Source organism: Balaenoptera borealis, assembly GCF_965194805.1.
Source record: "Balaenoptera borealis genome assembly, chromosome: 16".
NCBI lineage: Eukaryota > Metazoa > Chordata > Mammalia > Artiodactyla > Balaenopteridae > Balaenoptera > Balaenoptera borealis.
The window spans coordinates 83,009,961-83,028,186 of record NC_138872.1 but is presented as its reverse complement, the minus strand read 5'-3'; the positions used below and the strand labels follow the sequence as shown (position 1 = coordinate 83,028,186).

The following is an 18,226-nucleotide window of genomic DNA, read 5'->3' as shown; positions in this document are numbered from 1 at the left end:
ATAGCTCCAAACTGAAGTCCACCCAAATGCCCCTTTAAGGAGAATGGATACACAACGTGTGGTATTTCCATACTCATATAAAGCAAATAAAGAGGAGTTAACAGCAACTGAGATGAACCTCAAAGAAATTACGCTGACTGCAAAAAGCCAGTCTCAAGAGGATTCCTGCTGCACGCTGCTTAATTATGAAACACTTGTGAAATACCATAATAATGAAGCTGGAGACCAGAGTAGTGGTAGCCAGGCGTCAGGGATGCGGGGAGGAGGTGGCTGTGGCTCTGAGAGGCATCGGGGCGTCTGTGGTGATGGACGGCGAGTATCTTGGTCACGGTGCTGGTTTGGCGCTCCCTACATGGCATCTCACAGAGATACACGTGCACGCGCGCACACGCACAGGACACGTATCTGAATCAGCCCTGGGGGTTATGCCAATGCCTTGGTTTTGGAAAGGGGTGTGTGGCCCTCCCTGTACATTTCTTTGTACTCCTGTGAATCTATATTTATTTCAAAATAGAAGTTAACGAAAAGTAACAAACAAAAATCCATTACATGAATGTCAGGCCTGAGCTTGGTAACACCTTCCTGATCCAGAGCTGAGAAGGAGCAGCCCCTGTGTGCAGCTGCCTGCGTCCTGGCTAGGTGGCCTCTGCCGTAGCTCTGCGGGGGAGCCTTGGGTGGAAACCTGCCTCCTCGTGTTGGTGCATGGGGACCTCTCCAGCCACCTGCTCGTGTGAAGTCATGCTAGAGCTAAAGGGAAACCAGAGAAATGCTGTGAAAAAAACCCCACACAATAAAAGTACATTGACTTTCAGGGGCTTCCCTGGTGGCACAGTGGTTAAGAATCCGCCTGCCAATGCAGGGGACACGGGTTCGAGCCCTGGTCCGGGAAGATCCCACATGCCGTGGAGCAGCTAAGCCCGTGCGCCACAAGTACTGAGCCTGTGTGCCACAACTACTGAAGCCCGCGCGTCCGGAGCCCATGCTCCACAAGGAGAAGCCACCGCAGTGAGAAACCCACGCACCGCGACGAAGAGTAGCCCCTGCTCGCCGCAACTAGAGAAAGCCTGTGTGCAGCAACGAAGACCCAACGCAGCCAAAAATAAATAAATAAATGTAATTTTTTTTAAAAAAAAGTACATTGACTTTCATAAAACTGATGACTCTGTACACAGTTGAGGTCACGCGTGGGCGTGATGATTAGAACTGCTGGAGTAGCCGCGTGCTGTGCTGAGGGCCTTAACGCGTGCTACCTTGTTTAACTTAATCCTCGTGGCTGCGTGCTGTTTATATCCGTCCTGTGACTCACAGTGCTTTGCTGCAGACTAGATGCGAGGTGTGTCTGTTTCCTACCTGGGAGGTGCTTGAGCTGCGGTTTTTGTAGTGAATTAGAAATAGCCCAGAGACTAAAAATGTTTCTAATCATATTTTATTTTGCAGATTTTGACTTCAGTGTTCCAGGTTCCATGAAGCTTCATAATCTTATTTCTAAACTGAAAAAGTGGATCAAAATTCTGGAGGCTAAAACCAAGCAACTTCCAAAATTCTTCCTCATAGAAGAAAAGTGCCGGTTTTTGAGCAATTTCTCAGCGCAGACAGCTGAGGTAGAAATTCCTGGGGAATTTCTGATGCCAAAGCCGACACATTACTACATCAAGATCGCTCGGTGAGTGAGCCTGACCTGGCCCGGGATCACCAAAACCTTCCCCAGCAGACCCCCAGGCAGACCTGGCCAGCGGGGCACACTGTAATTCCCTCCCCTCTGCACTCCTTCCCCCGAAACGGGAGAGGACACAGTGTTGCTCTAGGATATGAGTACCTTTAAAGGGTCTGGTCTAACCGCTGGCTTCAGTGTCTTGTTTGAGTCAAGCTTGTGTTTGCTCTCAAAAGAACCCTTTCTGAATCCCCATGGAACTTGACATAGTATAGTTTCGCAGTCTTCTGTAAACTCTTAAAGCACAGGATTCAAAAGAATCAGACAATGGTCAAATTTACCAGGGCGAAGCAAGTTGCATCTCATTTAAAATGTAAAGTGAGCTGTGAAGGGGCGACCCTTAATGGTCAGGTGTTTCCTCCAAACCTGACCCGTCCTGGCCGCCCCCTCCCCCTCCTGCCGTCAGCGTGCTCGGGCCCACGGCCCACGCTCGCTCCTCGGGCACCTGTTCCTCTGCCCCAGCGCCAGCCAGTGGGGCCCACGCCCTCGTGGCTGCTGGACCCCTCTGGGCCGGTTAGCGCCCGTCTCTGGCTGCTGAGGCTGGACCCTTGGCGTGCCTGTTTGAAACTTCCAGCTCCGCCTTCTCTTCCTCCTCTCGTTTTCCCTCCGATACTGTGGCACGCCCTGTACCTTGTCGCAGTGAGGTGGGGTGTAAGTGACAAACCACCGCTGTCGTACAGTCTGTTTTGCAGGATGGTTCTGACAGCCGCTTCTGTAGAGCTCATCTTCTCAAAGGAAAGGGTTGGAAGCTGGGGCTCGGGGCGTTGGCGTCTGATTGTCCGCTGCTCCCGGCAGGTTTATGCCCCGGGTGGAGATCGTGCAGAAGCACAACACGGCCGCCAGGAGGCTGTACATCCGCGGGCACAACGGGAAGATCTACCCGTACCTGGTCATGAACGACGCCTGCCTGACGGAGTCGCGGCGGGAGGAGCGCGTGCTGCAGCTGCTCCGCCTGCTCAACCCCTGCTTGGAAAAGAGGAAGGAAACCACCAAGAGGCACTTATTTTTCACAGGTACCGGCGCTGCCCGGGGCTCCACAGCGACGCCCGGCCCCCTGTGCCGTCTGTGTCAGCAGCTGCGTGTCTCTGAGCCCTGCCAGGCGGGGGGCAGGCCGTAGGCTGAGCGCTGGTGCCCGCACGGGCCCGGCTCCTGGAGGGAGGGGACGCCTCCACCCCGGGGCCTGAGGCTCCTCCCCGCAGGACGGGCGCCCTAACGAGGACTCGTCTGGAGAAGGAGGCCCCGGGCCCGTGCACACGGCCCTCTTCGCTTCCCCAGGAACCTTCCCAGGCTCTGGCGGCGCCTGGCTGAGCAGAGGGCTTGTTGGGCGTGTGCTCACGGCACGTGGCAGGTTTTAAGTGCAGTCTCAGATCCGCTCCGGGACGCAGCCTGCAGTGTGTGGGCACCGCCTGAGGTGCTGCCTGGGAGTCAAGGGGCCCCGGGCCGGCCACAGAAATCTCAGGCAGGCAGCAGCCAGCAACCTCGAGTGAGGTCTTCCCGAAACCGAGTTGTCGTGGGTGAATCGTGAGCCTGTAGTAAGGGGTGTGGGGGAGCTGCCTGTAATCCCACCCAGAGGAGGGAACTATTGTTAACACTTCAGCATTAACCCCCAGTTTAGGAGCCCATTGCAACGCATATTATCTGGTCCTGTATGGAACTTTCTTCTGCTAGCCAAGTTGTGATCCAGCCTATTCTGACCTAAGATCTCTTGCCCTTAAGTTCAACATCCCCAAAATAAGATGTATATTAAAAAAAAAAAACAGGTCTATAGAAAGCTGTGTGCATTTTCACATGTATGTAACGTGATCTACCGTGTTGGTCCCAGCTGTACTAATTGGTTGTTCTTTGCTGCTTCCAAAGAAACAAGCTCCTGGTTAGCTCCAGATGGTGGTCCATGTACGTCCCCTGGAGTCCTGTAGGAATTTCTTCATGGGTTGAAGCCATGGCAACGGGCCAGTAGCCATGCTTTAACTGGCGTTAGACCGAATCAACTCTCGATTAGAAGTCAGAGGCGTCGTGTGCCCGCCGCCGCCCCGCAGGCCAGCAGACTTGGCTCAGAGCTGCGCCGCTCGGCTCCAGAGCACTTGGCGGCACGGCCTCCTTGCTCTTCTCGTGAGGTTGCCTGGTGAGGCCTTCCTGGTCGCCTGTGCCTTAAACGCAGGCCACGGGCGGCTCGGGCTCCGGCCCCACTAGACGGAGCCTCAGGCCGTGGGCTGAGGCCACCGCGCCGTGTGACCGGGCTCTCCCGGCTTCGCCCGCACCTCTGCCCCAGCGCTGGCCTGTGGGCCCTGCTCTCATCTGCCCGTCTCTCCCCTCTCTCCTCAGTCCCGCGCGTGGTGGCCGTGTCCCCGCAGATGCGCCTGGTGGAGGACAACCCGTCCTCACTCTCCCTGGTGGAGATCTACAAGCAGCGCTGTGCCAAGAAGGGCATCGAGCACGACAACCCCATCTCCCGCTACTATGACCGCCTGGCCACCGTGCAGGCGCGCGGGACGCAGGCCAGCCACCAGGTGCGGGGGCGCCGGGGCCGGGCAGGGGTCCGGCCGGACGGGTGAGGTGGCCGTGGGCCTTGGTGAAGGGGCATTTGCTGCAGGCCATGTGTCGTAACAGGGCAGAGAGGTACGTCTCAGCCTTGCAGAGCCTCGTGGTCCTTCACCTGCACTTGCAGGGAGGCCCAGAGAGCAGAGTTTAAAAGTAACTTCATGGCAGGTTCATTTGGCCAGCAAACCAGGTCTCGGTGATGGGAGGCTGTCTCCCCACGTAGTGTTCACGTTTGGTTTGCTGCGGGGCCTTAAGGTGCCACACAGTCTTTGTACCACGTGTACATTCTAAAATACAGAAAGTGGGGAATCCTGAAACACGTCGGGCCGGCTGTTTTTGTGGCCTAGGGTGGCAGCACAGTGTCCCCCGCCGAGTCCTGGACGGCTCTTGGCTGCACCCGTCAGGTGGACGAAGGTCCCTCTCCACCTGCAGGTTCCTGCCCTTGGTTGATAGCAGGGCAGGGGTGGCCCCTGGATGAGAAGGTTTTATCCAGAATTGTCTGCGTCACCAAAAGGCAGCACTTTGGGCCGTTCTCCGGATGCCTCTGGCGTCTTTCCTGTGTTTCCCAAGAGGGCCTCACGGTTTCTAGGAGAGACACCCCAGAGCTGGAAGCTGTGACTTGCCTCCGTTCTCCCGGGGACTGGTCTACATTAATCTGGGTCCCAGAGGACCTGGTTTAGGAGGACGGAGCCCACAGGTGCTCGTTTCATCCACCACGGCAGTGCTCAGGGCGCAGGGTCTGGTGTAAGCCTCCACCTTCTTGCCGGTAAAGCAGGTGGGGTTCCTCTGTTCTAGTTGGCCTCTGTGGAGCGTGGGCAGTTTTGGGGTGTTTGTGGGAGATGAATGGATTGGATTCTTCAGGCTGCATGTACCTTTGACAGTGTGGAAGCCAGCAACTCCTATCTGCAAATACATGGCTACGTCAGAATGCCCTGTCGCTTTGTAAAGATGGAGCTGATGACTGGTCCAGCGTAGAAACAGTGCTAGGGTCCTGCTGGGCCAGCTGGAGATGCTGACAAAACAAATAATCCCAGCTTGGTTCCCTCTTCTTAGTCTTCGTCCCCTAGTTTGTTTTGTTATTAACTCTGCTGCTTCATCCTTTGCAGTTTTTCAATAACACCTTTGGGTATTATAATTGGGATATTATTCCCATGTCATAAAATTTCCCCTTTAAGGTGTACGATTTAATGTTTTCAGTATTCACAGAGTTAGTCATCACCGCTTTCTATCTTTAAAACATTTCATCACCCGAAAAAAACTTCATACCTGTTACTAGTCATTCCCTATTCTTCTCTGTCCCCACCCCTGGTGACCACAGATCTTTCTGTCTCTGTGAATTTGCTTATTCTGGATGCATCATGTGATTGGAATCATACAACATGTGGTCTTCAGTGTCTGGCTTCTTTCATTGAGCATGTTCTCAAGGTTATCTGTTTTGTAGCATGTGTCAGTAGTTTGTTTCTTTTTATTGCTGATTATTCCCTTGTATAAATATAACACATTTAATTTATCTGTTCATGAGTTGATAGACTTTAGCTTGTTTATACTGTTATGATTAATGCTGCTGTGAACATTTGTGTACATGTTTGTGTGTGGGCCTGTATTTTCATTTCTCTTGGATATATACCTAGGAGTAGAATTGCTGGGTTATATGGTAACTCTTATGTTCAACATTCTGATGAACTGCCAAACTGTTTTCCAAAGTGACTGCAATATATGAGGGTTCTAATTTCTCCACATTCTTGCCAGTGCTTAGTATTGTCTGTCTTTTTGATTATAGCCATCCTAGTGGGTGTGAAGTGCTAGCTCATTTTGGTTGATAACCAGTGATGCTGAGTATTTTTTCATTTGCTAATTGGCTGTTTGCATATTTTCTTTGGAGAAAAGTCTGTTCAGGTCCTTTGCTTTTTTTTTTTTTTTTTTTTTTTTAAACATAGAGTAACCTTTGTTTATAATTTTTTTTTAAATTTTTATTTATATTTATTTTTGGCTGTGTTGGATCTTCGTTTCTGTGCGAGGGCTTTCTCTAGTTGCGGCGAGTGGGGGCCACTCTTCATCGCGGTGCGCGGGCCTCTCATTATCGCGGCCTCTCTTGTTGCGGAGCACAGGCTCCAGACGCGCAGGCTCAGTAGCTGTGGCTCACGGGCCTAGTTGCTCCGCGGCATGTGGGATCTTCCCAGACCAGGGCTCGAACCCGTGTCCCCTGCGTTGGCAGGCAGATTCTCAACCACTGCGCCACCAGGGAAGCCCCTGCTTGTTTTTAAATTGAGTGATTTGTCTTTTTATTGTTGATTCTAAGAATTCTTCATATGTTCTGGGTGTAAGTGACTTGATACAGGTGACTTCACCTTCTTGGCTGTGTATTGGCCATGTTGTCCTGCTTCTTTTCATGCCTCATAATTTTCTGTTGAAAACTGGATGTTTTGGATAATATAATGTGGCAACTCTAGAAATCACATCCTTCCCCCCAAGGTTCGTTGTTGTTGCTGTTTGTTTGTTTTAGTGACTTTCCTGGGCTAATTCTCTCCAGGATGCCATTGAGGAATATCCAAAACCAAACTCATCAACTCTCCCTGGAGGACCTGACCACTCCTCACACAAGTGCAGCCACTGAGGTGTCTCCTCACTTAGCCCAGCAGCCAGCCAGTGATTTACAGAGATTTTCGTTTTTCTTTTTTTGAATTTTTGAATTTTATTTATTTTTTTATACAGCAGGTTCTTATTAGTTATCCATTTTATACATATTAGTGTGTACATGTCAATCCCAATCTCCCAATTCATCACACCCCCACCCCCACCCCCGCCATTTTCCGCCCTTGGTGTCCATACGTTTGTTCTCTACATCTGTGTCTCAGTTTCTGCCCTGCAAACTGGTTCATCTGTACCATTTTTCTAGGTTCCACATATATGCATTAATATACGATATTTGTTTTTCTCTTTCTGACTTACTTCACTCTGTATGACAGTCTCTAGATTCATCCACGTCTCTGCAAATGACCCAATTTTGTTCCTTTTTATGGCTGAGTAATATTCCATTGTATGTATGTACCACATCTTCTTTATCCATTCGTCTGTCGATGGGCATTTAGGTTGCTTCCATGACCTGGCTATTGTAAATAGTGCTGCAGTGAACATTGGGGTGCATGTGTCTTTTTGAATTATGGTTTTCTCTGGGTATATGCCCAGTAGTGGGATTGCTGGGTCATATGGTAATTCTATTTTTAGTTTTTTAAGGAACCTCCATACTTTTCTCTATAGTGGCTATATCAATTTACATTCCCACCAACAGTGCAAGAGGGTTCCCTTTTCTCCACACCCTCTCCAGCATTTGTTGTTTGTAGATTTTCTGATGATGCCCATTCTAACTGGTGTGAGGTGATAACTTATTGTAGTTTTGATTTGCATTTCTCTAATAATTAGTGATGTTGAGCAGCTTTTCATGTGCTTCTTGGCCATCTGTATGTCTTCTTTGGAGAAATGTCTATTTAGGTCTTCTGCCCATTTTTGGATTGGGTTGTTTGTTTTTTTTAATATTGAGTTGCATGAGCTGTTTATATATTTTGGAGATTAATCCTTTGTCCATTGATTCGTTTGCAAATATTTTCTCCCATTCTGAGGGTTGTCTTTTCGTCTTGTTTGTGGTTTCCTTTGCTGTGCAAAAGCTTTGAAGTTTCATTAGGTCCCATTTGTTTATTTTTGTTTTTATTTCCATTACTCTAGGAGGTGGATCAAAAAAGATCTTGCTGTGACTTATGTCAAAGAATCTTCTCCCTATGTTTTCCTCAAAGAGTTTTATAGTGTCCGGCCTTACATTTAGGTCTGTAATCCATTCTGAGTTTATTTTTGTGTATGGTGTTAGGGAGTGTTCTAATCTCATTCTTTTACATGTAGCTGTCCAGTTTTCCCAGCACGACTTATTGAAGAGACTGTCTTTTCTCCATTGTATATCCTTACCTCCTTTGTCATAGATTAGTTGACCATAGGTGCGTGGGTTTATCTCTGGGCTTTCTATCTTGTTCCATTGATCTATGTTTCTGTTTTTGTGCCAGTACCATATTGTCTTCATTACTGTAGCTTTGTAGTATACTCTGAAGTCAGGGAGTCTGATTCCTCCAGCTCCGCTTTTATTCCCTCAAGACTGTTGTGGCTATTCGGGGTCTTTTGTGTCTCCATACAAATTTTAAGATTTTTTTGTTCTAGTTCCGTAAAAAATGCCATTGGTAATTTGATAGGGATTGCATTGAATCTGTAGGTTGCTTTGGGTAGTACAGTCATTTTCACAATATTGATTCTTCCAATCCAAGAACATTGTATATCTCTCCATCTGTTGGTATCATCTTTAATTTCTTTCATCAGTGTCTTATAGTTTTCTGCATTCAGGTCTTTTGTCTCCCTAGGTAGGTTTATTCCTGGGTATTTTAGCAATGGTAAATGGGAGTGTTTCCTTAATTTCTCTTTCAGATTTTTCATCATTAGTGTATAGGAATGCAAGAGATTTCTGTGCATTAATTTTGTATCCTGCAACTTTACCAAATTCATTGATTAGCTCTAGTAGTTTTCCGGTGGCATCTTTAGGATTCTCTATGTATAGTATCATGTCATAGGCAAACGGTGACAGTTTTACTTCTACTTTTCCAATTTGTATTCCTTTTATTTCTTTTTCTTCTCTGATTGCCATGGCTAGGACTTCCAAAACTATGTTGAATAATAGTGGTGAGAGTGGACATCCTTGTCTTGTTCCTGATCTTAGAGGAAATGCTTTCAGTTTTACACCATTGAGAATGATGTTTGCTCTGGGTTTCTCATATATGGCCTTTATTATGTTGAGGTAGGTTCCCTCTATGCCCACTTTCTAGAGAGTTTTTATCATAAATGGGTGTTGAATTTTGTCAAAAGCTTTTTCTGCATGTATTGAGATGATCATGTGGTTTTTATTCTTCAATTTGTTAATGTGGTGTATCACATTGATTGATTTGCGTATATTGAAGAATCCTTGCATCCCTGGGATAAATCCCACTTGATCTTGGTGTATGATCCTTTTATTGTGTTGTTGGATTCTGTTTGCTAGTATTTTGTTGAGGATTTTTGCATCTATGCTCATCAGTGATATTGGTCTGCAATTTTCTTTTTTTGTAGTATCTTTGTCTGGTTTTGGTATGAGGGTGATGGTGGCCTCATAGAATGAGTTTGGGAGAGTTCCTTCCTCTGCAATTTTTTGGAAGAGTTTGAGAAGGATGGGTGTTAGCTCTTCTCTAAATGTTTGATAGAATTCACCTGTGAAGCCATCTGGTCCTGGACTTTTGTTTGTTGGAAGATTTTTAATCACAGTTTCAATTTCACTACTTGTGATTGGTCTGTTCCTATTTTCTATTTCTTCCTGGTTCAGTCTTGGAAGGTTATACCTTTCTAAGAAGTTGTCCATTTCTTCCAGGTTGTCCATTTTATTGGCATAGAGTTGCTTGTAGTAGTCTCTTAGGATGCTTTGTATTTCTGCGGCGTCTGTTGTAACTTCTCCTTTTTCATTTCTAATTTTATTGATTTGAGTCCTCTCCCTCTTTTTCTTGATGAGTCTGGCTAATGGTTTATCAATTTTGTTTATCTTCTCAAAGAACCAGCTTTTAGTTTTATTGATCTTTGCTATTGTTTTCTTTGTTTCTATTTCATTTATTTCTGCTCTGATCTTTATGATTTCTTTCCTTCTGCTAACTTTGGGTTTTGTTTGTTCTTCTTTCTCTAGTTCCTTCAGGTGTAAGGTTAGATTGTTTATTTGAGATTTTTCTTGTTTCTTGAGGTAGGCTTGTATAGCTATAAACTTCCCTCTTAGAGCTGCTTTTGCTGCATCCCATAGGTTTTGGATCATCGTGTTTTCATTGTCATTTGTCTGTAGGTATTTTTTTATTTCCTCTTTGATTTCTTCAGTGATCTCTTGGTTATTTAGTAATGTATTGTTTAGCCTCCATGTGTTTGTGTTTTTTACGTTTTTTTCCTTGTAATTCATTTCTAATCTCATAGCATTGTGGTCAGAAAAGATGCTTGATATGATTTCAGTTTTCTTAAATTTACTGAGGCTTGATTTGTGACCCAAGATGTGATCTATCCTGGAGAATGTTCCGTGCGCACTTGAGAAGAACGTGTAATCTGCTGTTTTTGGATGGAATGTCCTATAAATATCAATTAAATCTATCTGGTCTATTGTGTCATTTAAAGCTTCTGTTTCCTTATTTATTTTCATTTTGGATGATCTGTCCATTGGTGTAAGTGAGGTGTTAAAGTCCCCCACTATTATTGGGTTACTGTCGATTTCCTCTTTTATAGCTGTTAGCAGTTGCCTTATGTATTGAGGTGCTCCTATGTTGGGTGCATATATATTTATAATTGTTATATCTTCTTCTTGGATTGATCCCTTGATCATTATGTAGTGTCCTTCCTTGTCTCTTGTAACATTCTTTATTTTAAAGTCTATTTTATCTGATATGAGTATTGCTACTCCAGCTTTCTTTTGATTTCCATTTGCATGGAATATCTTTTTCCATCCCCTCACTTTCAGTCTGTATGTGTGCCTAGGTCTAGAGTGGGTCTCTTGTAGACAGCATATATATGGGTCTTGTTTTTGTATCCTTTCAGCAAGCCTGTGTCTTTTGGTTGGAGCATTTAATCCATTCACGTTTAAGGTAATGATCAATATGTATGTTCCTATGACCATTTTCTTAATTGCTTTGGGTTTGTTTTTGTAGGTCCTTTTCTTCTCTTGTGTTTCCCACTTAGAGAAGTTCCTTTAGCGTTTGTTGTAGAGCTGGTTTGGTGGTGCTGAATTCTCTTAGCTTTTGCTTGTCTGTAAAGCTTTTGATGTCTCCGTCGAATCTGAATGAGATCCTTGCTGGGTAGAGTATTCTTGGTTGTAGGTTCTTCCCTTTCATCACTTTAAATATGTCTTGCCACTCCCTTCTGGCTTGTAGAGTTTCTGCTGAGAAATCAGCTGTTAACCTTGTGGGAGTTCCCTTGTATGTTATTTGTCGTTTTTTCCTTGCTGCTTTCAATAATTTTTCATTGTCTTTAATTTTTGCCAATTTGATTACTGTGTGTCTTGGCGTGTTTCTCCTTGAGCTTATCCTGTATGGGACTCTCTGTGCTTCCTGGACTTGGGCGGCTATTTCCTTTCCCATGTTAGGGAAGTTTTCGACTAATCTCTTCAAATATTTTCTTGGGTCCGTTTTCTCTCTCTTCTCCTTCTGGGACCCCTGTAATGCGAATATTGTTGCGTTTAATGTTGTCCCAGAGGTCTCTTAGGCTGTCTTCATTTCTTTTCATTCTTTTTTCTTTATTCTGTTCTGCAGCAGTGAATTCCACCATTCTGTCTTCCAGGTCACTTATCCGTTCTTCTGCCTCAGTTATTCTGCTATTGATTCCTTCTAGTGTAGTTTTCATTTCAGTTATTGTATTGTTTATCTCTGTTTGTTTGTTCTTTAATTCTTCTAGGTCTTTGTTAAACATTTCTTGCATCTTCTCGATCTTTGCCTCCATTCTTTTTCCGAGGTCCTGGATCATCTTCACCATCATTATTCTGAATTCTTTCTCTGGAAGGTTGCCTATCTCCACTTCATTTAGTTGTTTTTCTGGCGTTTTATCTTGTTCCTTCATCTGGTACATAACCCTCTGCCTTTTCATCTTGTCTATCTTTCTGTGAATGTGTTTTTTGTTCCACAGGCTGCAGGATTGTAGTTCTTCTTGCTTCTGCCCTCTGACCTCTGGTGGATGAGGCTATCTAAGAGGCTTGTGCAAGTTTCCTGATGGGAGGGACTGGTGGTGGGTAGAGCTGGCTGTTGCTCTGGTGGGCTGAGCTCAGTAAAACTTTAATCTGCTTGTTTGCTGATGGGTGGGGCTGTGTTCCCTCCCTGTTGGTTGTTTGGCCTGAGGTGACCCAATACTGGAGCCTACCCAGGCTCTTTCGTGGGGCTAATGGCGGACTCTGGGAGAGCTCACGCCAAGGAGTACTTCCCAGAACTTCTGCTGCCAGTGTCCTTGTCCTCACGGTGAGACACAGTCACCCCCCGCCTCTGCAGGAGACCCTCCAACACTAGCAGGTAGGTCTGGTTCAGTCTCCTATGGGGTCACTGCTCCTTCCCCTGGGTCCGGATGCGCACACTGCTTTGTGTGTGCCCTTCAAGAGTGGATTCTCTATTTCCCCCAGACATGTCGAAGTCCTGCAGTCAAACCCTGCTAGCCTTCAAAGTCTGATTCTCTAGGAATTCCTCCTCCCGTTGCCAGACCCCCAGGTTGGGAAGCCTGACGTGGGGCTCAGAACCTTCACTCCAGTGGGTGGACTTCTGTGGTATAAGTGTTCTCCAGTTTGTGAGTCACCCACCCGGCAGTTATGGGATTTGATTTTATTGTGATTGTACCCCTCCTACCGCCTCATTGTGGCTTCTCCTTTTTCTTTGGATGTGGGGTATCTTTTCTGGTGAGTTCCAGTCTCTCCCTATTGATGATTGTTCAGCAGTTAGTTGTGATTCCGGTGCTCTCGCAAGAGGGAGTGAGAGCACGTCCTTCTACTCTGCCACCTTTAACCAATCACATACAGAGATTTTCTTAAATGCCTTGAATCAATAAGTTTTCCGCCTTTTTTGAGGGCCCCTGTGTGTGTGTGTCTGTGTGTGTGTATGGCGGGTAGCTCACAACTCTGCCGTAGCCTTCACCGCCTGCTTGTGCAGAATCTCGCCGTCAACCAGAAGCGAGAGTGTGGGCCTTCTGAGGTTTCTCATGAGCATGAGCCTGGCCTTCAGGGTTCCCAGGAATGTGGTGGAGCTTTTCAAAGCCCCCACGTCGTCTCACTCCCCAGCTTGTCCCTGGTCTGGCCGCCCTCTTGTGTGCTCTGAGTTCAAACAGACAAGCCCAGTAAATGGGGTTTTTTTTTTCCAGAAGCTGCTGACAGGTCACCAGTGACCGTCCTCTGGGGATCAGGCCTTTCTGGGATCACCACACCGATTCTGCCCACTCCAGTGGCTGTTAGCCTGCTTGTTTTTACAGCTGCCGAGGATGCAAGGCTGTTGGTTTTCATGGCCTCTGTGGAGCTGGGGAGGAAGGGATGGGAATAGGACAGTTAAACTGCCACGAAGCTCACTGTTCTCACCAAGATTTCAGCCTTCTTTTTCTTGAATAAAACTTGCTCAGATTGTGGCCAGCCTTTAATTTCCAGAGTTCTGGAGAAGTTTGTTTTGATGGTTTCAGCCAGTGTTCTCACTGTGTTTACGGAGCAGTAGATTTTGGAGGTCCTCACTCGGCTATCTCAGAAGGGCTTCTTTCCACTCTGCTGACGAAATGAACAGAAACAGTGCGTGATGGAAGTCTGCATGGTTCTTGGTTGCTCACGGCCTGCATTACTAGTGGTTATTCAGAGCACATGGGTGTGCCTTAGCCCAGAAGAGACTGTATACCTTTACCAGTTGCTCTAACGGGAGCCAAATTAACTCATCGAACTCTTTTTTGAGACCATCTCTAAATATGTGATGTTTGAAACAGTATTGTGAGTCTTCCAGTGCAGAATTCAGTTTAAAGTGTTGTGTAACATCTAATCTCATTTTAAGACTAGCTCCTTCAGGGCTTCCCTGGTGGCGCAGTGGTTGAGAGTCTGCCTGCCAATGCAGGAGACATGGGTTCGAGCCCTGGTCTGGGAAGATCCCACATGCCGCAGAGCAACTAGGCCCGTGAGCCACAACTACTGAGCCTGCGCTCTAGAGCCCATGCTCCACAACAAGAGGCCGCGATAGTGAGAGGTCCGCGCACCGTGATGAAGAGTGGCCCCCACTCGCCGCAACTAGAGAAAGCCCTAGCCCTAGCACAGAAACAAAGACCCAACACAGCCAAAAATAAATATTAAAAAAAATAAAAATAAAGGAATTCCTTTAAAAAAAAAAAAAAAAGACTAGCTCCTTCAGTTTATAAAACTTTTGTCTTTAATAGTCTTGGTTACGAAGTATCCAACTATTCTTTTGATCTTCTGTTCATCGGCCTGGTATATTCTGTAGCTGGTGAGTTGTAGTATTCAACTAATTACCTAAATTCTTGGTGAAACAGATCATTACACATCATGCAGCTGAGGCTTGTATTCACAGAGCTCCATTGTTGCTTCAGGCATAAAACATGGAACCTTGGAGGGAAATTGACCAATTTTGTGCATCCTCGTGATTAGTCAAATGACACTGCATATGTATTTGTCAGCAAAGTTCACTCAAGTGGTGCTAAGCAAGAAAGAAATTACAATATGAGAGTTTTCTTTTTGAAGGAAAAAAATAAGTGAATTAGTTGGAAGAGTCATGGAGTGATGTGTCATTTCAGGTCCTTCGAGACATCCTCAAGGAAGTTCAGAGCAACATGGTGCCACGCAGCATGCTTAAGGAGTGGGCCCTGCACACCTTCCCCAACGCCACCGACTACTGGACCTTCCGGAAGATGTTCACCATCCAGCTTGCGCTCATCGGCTTTGCGGAGTTCGTCTTGCATCTCAATAGACTCAACCCCGAGATGCTGCAGATCGCTCAGGTAACCTGATGTGAGCAGCCAGCCCTCCTGTAGAATCCGCTTCCTACTGTTTAAGTTTCTAAAGCGTCTCCTTCTGAACTTCAGGACACTGGCAAACTGAACGTGGCCTACTTCCGATTTGATATAAACGATGCAACTGGGGACTTAGATGCCAACCGTCCTGTCCCTTTTCGCCTCACACCCAACATTTCTGAGTTTCTGACCACCATCGGTGTCTCTGGCCCGCTGACCGCGTCCATGATCGCCGTCGCCCGGTGCTTCGCCCAGCCCAACTTCAAGGTAGGTAAGGGGTCATCTTGTGAGGAGCACAGACTGGGTAACTCTGCACGTGGTGGGCTCGCAGGAGCCCCTGATCTGCGGACAAGGCAGGAGGAGGGACTCACAGTGCATTCGCTGGGGAAAAGGGGTTTAAAATGTTCTCGGTCCAGGAGTGTTTTAGGATGCTGAGCCCGGTTTACAAAGAGCAATCTAGGAGCCTCTATTGGATAATTTCCCCAGCTGCTACCTCTGTGTGTTGGTTTTGTTTACTCCATTTTATAGCTACCTTCAGTTTCTCATTTTGCAAACCTTTCTGCATAAGAGGGCAGGTGTGTCCGTGTTGGATGGTGCCTGTCTTACTGGGGCTACGGTGACGGGCCCTAAAAACAGACATGACACGTGACACAAATAGTGAACCCCTGTGAGATGCCACGTGGCAGATGCCCTTTGCCACGCCAGGGCTGTGACACTCTGCACCCGACACTGTGCTCGGGGAGGACAGACAGGGATTCAAATCCAGTTCATTCTCACCCTGATCCTGTCTCTCCACAGTTGGGGACGGAACACAATTTACTTTATTTTTTCTTTTAATTTCTGAGACCAGCTGTACTACTATTCGTTTGTTTGTTGTTTTCCCAGATAAGCAGTTTGTGTCTAGAGAAGGCTTCAGACACCAGTTGCTTTCGCAAAACACTACATAGAAGAGGTTTTACATTACAGAATAATCTCTTAGCTGTGAACCAGAACTTTGTGCTCTTTTTAATCTTCGGCTGCACATGCCCATCAGTGTGGGGCGCTGCTGTGGGGTGCAGTGATGAGCCCCGCGGTTCCTCCTTGAGAAGGGAGCCTGCTCTAATGCAGGGAACAGCAGCGCACTTTTATCCACTCTGGCTTCAGGCTTGAAATATGAAGTTCTCGTTTGCATCGAAACAATTGTTCTGGAAACAGGGTAATCCTTAGAGTGGCATTTAATTGAAAACTTTAGAAAGAGTGAAGAAGGCCCTCCATGTATTAAAGACCTGTTACGACTTAGAAAAACACTGGGAGTTACTCTGCACAGTCTGAGCTGTTGTAGACGGGAGGGAACTGGGCCTTCTCCAAACTCTGGGCCCAAATGTAGTGACTGCCTTTACGTTAGGCTAATATAGAGACCATGCTGTGTGGGAATCTCCTTTAAAAACACATTCTGTTGGGGCCAAGTAACACAGAATAAAACCCTCAGCATGTCAGTCGAAGTTACTTTTAAGCAGCCCTGGTGCCTCACGAAGCTCCCGCGTCCTTTGATGGTGACGATGGGCTGAGGTCCCATGTCGTGGTTCAGGAGGACCTGTGCACGGCGTGTCCGTCGTGGGCACGCCATCTTGTCGGTGACGTCAGTGCCACTGCTGGCCTCTGGTTCCCCGGCCCTTCTCCAGTCCCCTCCCCCGGGTGCTCCTCACCTTCCTGCTGCGGCCACCACCTCCGTCCCTGTGGACCCGGTTCCCACAGTTCCCTGACCCCAGGGGGAGCGGCAGCCGCTGGCCCCTCCCTCCCTCCCCCTCCCGCTTTCTTCAGCTTAGAATCCACGGGGTGTCGTCACGCGCGTCTGGCTGCGGTGGCCCCCCCAGCGTGCCTGTGGCGCCTGGCCCCGGTGCTGAGGCTGATGGCCCGTCGGCCGCCATGGCTGAGCCCCTCACTGGGGAGCCGCCCCCGGGGCTGTTGTTGGTTAAGCGCGGACCGTTCTGTTCCCTCCCCACCCAGGTGGACGGCATCCTGAAAACCGTGCTTCGGGACGAGATCATCGCTTGGCACAAGAAGACGCAGGAGGACACGTCATCTCCTCTGTCAGCCGCCGGGCAGCCCGAGAACATGGACAGCCAGCAGCTGGTCTCCCTCGTCCAGAAGGCCGTCACGGCCATCATGACCCGCCTGCACAACCTCGCCCAGTTCGAGGGCGGGGAGAGCAAAGTGAACACCCTGGTGGCGGCCGCCAACAGCCTGGACAACCTGTGCCGCATGGACCCCGCCTGGCACCCCTGGCTGTGAGCTCGGCCGCGGTTGGCCGGGAGGGCGGTGGTTCCCCTGCTAGCTGGAGGGGCGCGAGCATCAGGAAGGTGAGGCCATTCGAGGTGGGAGCGGAGACTTACCCACAGCGTTTAAAGTAACCGTTAAAGAAGCCAGGACTCCCTGGTGTGGCATTTGTGAATTCTTTTTTATTGAGTCCCTCCCTCCGTGTGAATGTACAGATTGAAAACGCTGCTGTGTCGTCGTTTTTAACTTTCAGAAGTTACACCTCCCAGGAGCTTCGTGCTTTTGTACAGAACTTTGTAACAAGTGTACAGAAAACCCACTTCGTTAGAGAACAGGAAGTTATGAACAAACTGTGTTGGATTTTCTCTGAGCACAAGCTTTTACGCTGTACGTAGCCAGCCTCGGAGCCTCCCTGAGCAGCCGACCGGATGGATGAGGCCCGGGGCCCCAAGGGCCGCCCGCTCCCCCGGCGTTCAGAGTCGGACTCCTCTGGGGAAACAGAACTGGAGAGCTGGCGGTGAGCCTTACTTTACAGGCTGGCTCTTTGGATGTCTTCTAGACATTTGCTGTCACTGTACTTGGAAAAAAGGAACACTTTTTCCTTCTTAATTTAGAAAGAAGCAACGAAGGTTTGTTCGTTAACTCCAGTCTGTTATGTTCACATTTTTATAAATATGAGCCTTGAGAATGTTCTATCTGAATTTGTACAGTGTGATTTTTTTAGAATAAATATTTTATAAAAGGATGCGTTGTTTCTGTGAGGTGTTCCCTCTGCCCCTCAGGGCCCCGGGCCAGCGCGGGCTGTGCCCCAGTGTGGCTCCACGGTGACGGTCACGTGCGTCCAGGGAGGGTCTCGGCTGGGACTTGGGTCTGAACCACTCGGCGTGTTCTGTGATGCTGACCAGAAGTGCTGGTCCTGACTGATGGCGTCAGAGATGCCCAGGGATCTGGTCCCTTCCAGCTGTGTTCACGTGTTTCAGGGCTGCTGCTGTGTAACCTGTGTGCGAAGGGGAGACGCCCAGAGGCCTCATCCTGGACCTGCATCCCCGGCGGGGCTGTTCCCGGTGCCTGGAGCCCCGCTCATCGTCCTTCAGACCCTGCATCGGCACCTCAGGTACGGAGTGAACCAAGCAGCAGAGCCCTGCCCTGGAAAACATTGGAGGGACGGTTCCC

General features: G+C 48.0%; 1 protein-coding gene across 16 annotated transcripts in view; it reads left to right on the top strand.

Moving 5' to 3' along the window:
* TRRAP (transformation/transcription domain associated protein) overlaps positions 1-18,226 on the top strand; it is a 120,210-nt gene that overhangs the window by 94,746 nt on the left and 7,238 nt on the right. For 15 of the 16 annotated variants that reach the window (XM_082360873.1, XM_082360864.1, XM_082360869.1 and 12 more), the window contains 6 exons: positions 1,438-1,663; positions 2,507-2,724; positions 4,034-4,218; positions 14,582-14,785; positions 14,870-15,064; positions 16,784-17,798. In XM_082360873.1, the coding sequence (XP_082216999.1) occupies positions 1,438-1,663; positions 2,507-2,724; positions 4,034-4,218; positions 14,582-14,785; positions 14,870-15,064; positions 16,784-17,068 (1,313 nt within the window). In that variant the 3' untranslated portion in view covers positions 17,069-17,798. Of the gene's footprint in view, positions 1-1,437; positions 1,664-2,506; positions 2,725-4,033; positions 4,219-14,581; positions 14,786-14,869; positions 15,065-16,783; positions 18,168-18,226 lie in introns of those variants that run through there. The other variant, XR_014235851.1, reaches the window with a different exon arrangement.